This window comes from Triturus cristatus, chromosome 7 (genome assembly GCF_964204655.1).
Source record: "Triturus cristatus chromosome 7, aTriCri1.1, whole genome shotgun sequence".
In the NCBI taxonomy this organism is placed as follows: Eukaryota; Metazoa; Chordata; class Amphibia; order Caudata; family Salamandridae; genus Triturus; species Triturus cristatus.
This window is the reverse complement of record NC_140590.1, coordinates 1,771,951,190-1,771,958,679: the sequence shown is the minus strand read 5'-3', so window position 1 is coordinate 1,771,958,679 and position 7,490 is coordinate 1,771,951,190. Positions and strand designations below refer to the sequence as shown.

Below are 7,490 nucleotides of genomic sequence, written 5' to 3'. Positions count from 1 at the left end.
GATCTTCAAAATACATCTCTAATAAAGGGAAAATGGTATTGACTCGTCGTGTACCAGATTGGTGAACAGATTGCCGAACGCAGCTGAATAATAGGACACAATTTGGGAAGATTTCACACTAATTTTTCAAAAGGTAGGTGAAGAAACCAGATGGCCAGTTAGGGTCTTTTACACCCCATAATAAGGATTAAATAGACACTTCTAGTTTTCCAAATGAGAAGAACGGGAAACAGACCAGAAGTGCGTGAAATAGGTAAAGTACTTTAAGTAGCAGGATCATCTTATTGAAGTAAGTATGCCCTAAATGAGCAAGAGGCAGGTTGTTTTGGATGCATTAGTTCTTCTCAAATTATAATGTTTGGTAGTTTAACAGATTCCCAGCTTGTACATTTTCTGAACGGAATATTCTTCAAATAGAGGCAATTGGCCAATATTCAGTATTTGAATTTTGTCTTTGTTTAATTTATATCCTGAAACCACCCCAGAGGAAGCAGCTGCAATTTCAATTGCTGGCATAGCAGACAATCAACACGTCATCAGCCATTATTTTCATTTTAGCTCTGTAAAAAAATTATGGAGCAATGTATGGTATGTTGATCAAGGTACTAAGGGTGACATTAAATTGGGTGAAGCAACTATCATTCTTGGGACGTGGTATGTAGCTTTTATCCACTTTAATATTTCTACAATGGCAACCTAAACCGGTGCATAGCCTTCTCAGTGCAAAGAGATATAAGATACAGTGGTTGTTGCCTGACAGCCACACAAGCAGGCACTGCAAGGTTAGTGTGTCCAATACTATCACTTCCTGGGATGAAACCAACTTGCCAGGGATTCTCAAAGATGGGAAGAAAGCATTTATTTGAATGTCTGAAAATGACTGTGTCATTTGTTGGTATAAATTGAAAAGGAGGCTTATCTTCTAAAGACCTTATTACAGGCTAGATTTCAGAAGGGAGGAATAGGTGGCACTAATATGATTTCAGTGATTTTCTGAATGAAGAATTGAACTGATATAATTCACTTGGGGTGACATTAGTTCCTGCAGCGTTCCCATGAGGCTCCTGGGGTTCAGCTCTGGCACCCCTATGTGCCGCGCAGAGGTACTGTTCTGTACCCATATGCTTCCAGATAGCCCTGTAACTCCGCCTGCAACGAAAAAGTACAACATTACAAAGTCCTAGCCATGCTTCCCACTGCCAACATGGCGGGTAAGCGGTAGAGTGGGAGAGCGTGTGGAGAACGTGGTGTCCGCGGCACGTCCAGTGCACAAAGAGGCCGAAAAGGGGGCAGGGGGACCTATGTACCCCTCACCCTGCCCAGACACCGGACGTGACGCGGGACACCTGTGACCTGTGGGGACTCCTCCCCCATCCAAACCCCCCCGGAGAAAGGGGGGGAGAAAGGTAGGGGGAGCCCGATGCCACTACAGGGCCGCCCTCTTGAGTGGCCCCCTGCGGAGGCCCCAGGCAACCGCATAGCACCAGCATGGCAATAGGTTCCCCCCCCAAAGCATGAATGTCCACAAATAAATACACACCACACAAGTTTATACTTGGGAAAAAGCTGCTGTAGGTTTATTACATACAACGTTATGTAATCTGGTGGGTTAGATTACGGTCAATCCAAGGACAGGCAGCCTTCTCTGGAGCTTGGGTGACGGAAAGGGAACTGGCTTTTTCCCCAAAATGAACCAACAATACACAAATGATTGAAGTGGCTGAGGCACAGCCTTAGCATAAAGTGATTTATTCTGAGATCAAATAAAAATCAATTCACACCAAATGATTTAGTGTTGTGACTTCTTAGAATGTATTGCCGCAGTATGTTTTCATTTATTCTCTCCTAGCTTGCAGTACAGATTCCTCCCTCTAAGCTAATTTATGTTTTTGGATAGCACACTGCAAAGGAAAGCCACAAACAGCAGCTTTTATTGCATTCCTTACTTTAGTGTTTCATTGAGATTGAAGATTATTTTCTAAAAATTCTTTCACAAAATTCTTAATCCAACTATTGGCTGCAGTGTTTGATTCTTTGAAATAGCACGCTTGGATGATAAGTCCCCTCATTTACTTGCTTTTAAAGCAATGTGCCTTCTTCTGGAGAACATGGTCCGTGCTGGATTATTCTCAGAGATATAAATTCTTGTAGGGCCTTCAAGATACTTATTTTCTTCTGATACTTTCTATATTTTTGATGTTTTTTCTTACCTTGGTTAAGCTCACTGATGTAGGAGAGAGTACATGTGTTTTTCTTGTTAATTTAGGAAAGTATCTGTAAGAAATAGTAGCCCACATTGAATTGAAAGTGATCCATGTTGAAATGAACATGAAATATTTTGAAATAATCTGCACTTTTCATCATGGCCTAAGTAGTAAGCTAACATTTGTGAGGCCTAATTAGTAAGCTAACATTTGTGAGGATCTCCCCATGCAAAAGATAGATGAGGTGGAGATTTACACTCATAGATTGTGAATACCATTTTGTAGTACTTTAGTTGTGCTATTGTAGTGCTACTAAACCTACAACAAAGTTCTGTTTGTGAAGAGGTCTCATATAATACAGAGCTGGAGAGCTTGAAAGACATGGACATGCAGTGACTATACAGAGCACATAGGATGACAGTGAGGCTCTTAGACACATGTATGAAGTCACTAATTTAGAATATGTAATGCGAGAAGCTCCTAGAGCTTAGGACACTTGGATGTGCAGTACGGGAAAAGTTGCATGCATCAGCAGACAGATGGATGTGCAGTATGAGAGGCTTAGCATACATCAGTAGACACGTGGATGTGCAGTATGGGAGACTTTGCATGCATCAGTGGACGCGTGGATGTGCAGTGTGGGAGACTTTGCATATATCAGCTGACACGTGGATGTGCAGTATGGGAGACTTTGCATACATCAGCAGACATGTGCAGTATGGGAGACTTTGCATACATCAGCAGACATGTGGTTGTGCAGTACAGGAGACTTTGCATACATCAGCTGACATGTGGATGTGCAGTACGGGAGACTCTGCATACATCAGCAGATACATGGATGTGCAGTACTGGGGACTTTGCATACATCAGCAGGCATGTGGTTGTGCAGTATGAGAGACTGCAAATATCAGCAGACACATGGATGTGCAGTATGGGAGACTTTGCATACATCAGCAGACACATGGATGTGTTTGTATGGGAGACTTTGCATACATCAGCTGACACGTGGATGTGTAGTACATGAGACTTTGCACACATCAGCATATGTGGATGTGCAGTGTGGGAGACTTTGCATACATCAGCAGACACGTGGATGTGCAGCATGGGAGAATTTGCATACATCAGGAGACATTGTTAGGGAATGTGCAAAAGATAGGGGTGGGCTTTGGTGACTCCTCGAACAGTCTGACTGCGCAGAATTGCAGTATGGGTTTTTGGGTACTTGGAGCCCATAAACGTGCACTTAGAAAATCTTAAGGGGGAACATGGGTATGGAGTATATATTCTTTTCAGTGTGTCCATATTTTATTCACTGTGATTGGCATTTGATTTGTTGTGTGTTTTATTCATTTTACTTCATATATTATCCATATTATTCACTGATCACCACATTAATGCTATCCTAAATCACGTTCTGCTGTGAGTAAGTACTCATTGTTATACATGTAGTATTCACTGCGGCATGTGGTATTTTGATTTTGTCTGTACTTTGCATTGAAGGTTTGTGGTATATCTCACATGCAGGCATTGAAGCAAACCGAGGTAGTTACAAGAGGTCCGTTGTCGTGTCACACCTGGAGCCTTTTCTGTGTTGTTTTACTAATTGAATTCAGCAATCTGGAATTTATCTACAGGTTCCAGAATGTTCTGTGGGTAGAAAGATAGATGTGGGTGAAAGTGCCACACATGCCATAGATCACTTGCCAGCCATGGACGACATATATTAGGACATACATATGCGTGTAATGATGTTGGAAGTTTGACTTTTTAAAAAAAGTTGTAATTGTTTCTTTAATTAACACAGCGTCTAACACAACATTTTCAATTATTTTCATTTTATCTGCCCTTCTCAATCTTTTGATAGCCAGCAATTTAGACTTGTAGTTTTCCATTAAATCAATCACTGTAATGAGAGCTCAGAAAGTTAAGAGACTAACTGAACATTGGTCAGGAAATAGGTTACCTACATTTTTTTCTAATGATCTACGAATGACAAAAATGTTATGCTTGAGGACGTAGCTTAAAGTAACCACACTCCATTACTGATGCATGTCTCTGGTAGATCTCTGTTGTGGTTTCTACCCCACAACCACTTTGGAGTGAAGTATTTTATCATTATGTCACCTATTTATGACATCCATGCATATCATGTGATCACCTATAAGGTATAAGCCATCAGGGACTAATTAGCTTTGTTGTGTTCATATTGTCATAACAGTGTGAAATGACTAACAAAATGCTTTCTTACAGAGACATATATAGATGCAAATTGTGCACAGACACTATAATAATAAAAACTGATAATTGACAATTCACTAATGGCTTATAAACTGAGTGGCCACAAAAACTCTTCATGGCAAGAGGCTGCCATACGACCTTCCTGGGCAATGAAGCACAAGACCATTGATTTACAGTAAAATGTTACTCTCACATAACAATGGGTTATTATGCACACATCCAGCAACTGCAACAACCCTATCCAGGCACAATCAATATACAACCCTGTCTCCTCTGTGACAGGTGGGAGAGCCACCTAGATTCATAGGACGCATGCACATGCCAAGGTGTCCCAATGTTGGCATGAATGAGAACAAATAGAAAATAGAAGTTTCCCTAACACACACTGAGTTTAGTATTATTATAATATTTTAATATAGTTTTATTATTGTGTGATAATGTTGTCTTTAAATTCATGATGATTGTAATACATATTTTTTACAGTAGGTTAGGGTATAATAAACCCACACTCATATGACTTCTTGTTGTGTGTGTTCTGCTTTTGGGCTCCTGAATTATCTGCCAGATGTGTTTATGCCTTCCAGACGCTTACATTCCAGATGTGTTTATGGCTTCCAAATGCTTATCTTTCAGATGTGTTTATCCCTTCCCGACGCTTACCTTTCAGATGTATTTAGCACAGAAGGAGCAGTATTAGATGCCTGTTGGTTTTCCCTTTTTTGGTAGAGGACTGGCTTTATCTGAAACTCAGTGCTAGAAAAATCTAAAAGGGGTGCCCCAAATGAGGGGAGGGTACGTAACAGCTCAGTCAGTCAGAACAGGCTCTTCCACTTCTTGCGTCACAGCAGATATTACCTGTGCCTATCGCTGAGCTGGATTTGAAATGCCAAACCCAAGAACATCTTGGTACCAAGATCTGTAAAAAAAAAACTCATTAATAAATTAAATGTATTTCTGCAATACATGCTTTGAAAGATTAAAAACTCAGTTTTTATTTTGTTTATTAAATGCTATTTTGTATTCTTTGTCTTCCTCAGGGTGTTTTTAATCTCTGTGTTTTTCAGGCTGTATATAATTGGATTACATAGTGGCGTTAAAGCAACATATAACAAAGACAATACTTTGTTGTATTTTATGGAAACCGTTGATGCTGGTCGCATGTACGTAGAACAGATAACTCCATAGAATAATATAACCACAGTGAGGTGGGAGCCACAGGTAGAAAAGCCCTTGCGTCTCCCCTCTGTAGACCGGATTTTCAGGATTGTTGAAATGATGTTGACGTAAGATGTGATAGTTAAAGCAAAAGGTGTTACTCCGAATACAATACCAAGGATGTAGCCTATTGCATCTACAGCATGAGTGCTTCTACATGAAAGATTCATTACAGCTGTCAATTCACAGTAGAAGTGGTTGATTGTGTGTGACCCACAGAATGAGAACCTAGACATTATTACAATGTCTGGTATTGGGTTTAAGAAACTAAATAGCCAGCATCCGGCAGCCAGCTTCATGCAAACTTCATTATTCATGGTTTTTACATAGCACAAAGGGTTGCAAATGGCCACATATCGATCATAAGCCATGACTGCAAGAAGTAGGAATTCTGTAGATACCATAAATATGAAAAGAAACACCTGCAGCAAACATCCATTTAGAGAAATGTGTATTCCTGCCAGAAAGAAGTGAGCCAGCATGTTTGGGAAAATCATTGTTGTGAAACAGATGTCAACAAAGGCAAGGTTTGTGAGGAAAAAATACATTGGTGTGTGCAATTGTATGTTGGAATAGACAATCACCATGATGAGAAGGTTCCCGACCAGTACCAAGAAGTAAATAAGCAAAAAAGTCAAAAAAAGTGGAACTAGTAGTTGTGGAAAATCACTAAAACCCACCATGATGAAGTCAGTCACTACAGTTTGATTTCCTTCTTCCATGTGTTATCAAGGATATCTGCAATAAAACAAAAGGCAAAGTCGATTCGGAACATACACCATTTTGGGTGAGAAAGTGGATGCGGATGTCTGGCAGTCTCAGTTGATATGTTTACTATTAGAAGAAACTTATTGAATTGAAAACCAAAAATAGGGGACTGGTAAACCAGTTATAATTTTTTGTCTTATTACTTCTTTTTTTCATTTTTATGAGGCAATGATTCACCTGCATGGTGTCTATTGCTAATTTATATGTTGATACATTGCAGCTGTAACTATTCAAAACTTTTCTAGAAGACACAATCAATCCAAGTAGCCACTAATAGGTAATGTTCTACATTACATTGCAGTAACCTCATGTAGTACTATAATGGGGTGACAGATTTTAAATTAGGTCTTCCTGACCAATGTGTAGGTCTGGTAAAGAAAATACTTTTTGTTATGAGCAAATACACAGAGAGCCCTATTACTTGTTTTGAGGTCTGACTGCCTAAAGACCATGGCCATGGACTCTAGAAGACCATAGTGGCAGTGGTCTTCTGACTGCTGTATTACGAATTGACAGCGGTGTCCACTTTGTTGCCATGACGGTCTCACAGTGGTGGTGAGCACTTTTCCATATGTATCAGTATTTTGACTGCATATGTGTCGAATGCACACATATGAATGATACATGCGGAAACACACCACCTACCCTTTGCCGGAGTCCAGCCCATATGCATCCAGTCCCGGCAATGGGTACATGGTACAAAAAGGACTTACCTGTAGATTGATGCAGACGGGGTCCTATTCCTTGGGGTGAAGATGCTGCTGTGAAGGCAGGACCTGGAGAAAGGGATCTATGTTGACTGCTGCTGGAAAGAACAGGAGAGGGGTGAGTATGCACTTCAAATCATTCATTTCTGCTGACCTTTTGACAGTGGTGCCACCACCGTGGTCAGCTTGTGGAAAAGTCAACTTTCAATGTGGACAGTGATGTAGTTCCCCTGTACTGCGCTATGGCAGCTGCGTTCCCTTACAATGACCCCGGTGGTGTGCTGTTGGTGTCAGCAGTTCAGTCGTGGCCTTGGCAAAGGCAATCAGACCATCTCCGAATACTCAGTTGGACCTCCAA

At 40.7% G+C, this 7,490-nt stretch overlaps 1 protein-coding gene across 1 annotated transcript; it reads right to left on the bottom strand.

The window, feature by feature from the left end:
* Positions 1-5,452: 5,452 nt before the first annotated feature.
* On the bottom strand, positions 5,453-6,379 carry LOC146813050 (olfactory receptor 5V1-like). Its single transcript, XM_085614684.1, has one exon. The coding sequence runs from the start codon at positions 6,377-6,379 to the stop codon at positions 5,453-5,455; it is 927 nt and encodes a 308-aa protein (XP_085470810.1).
* Positions 6,380-7,490: the final 1,111 nt, after the last annotated feature.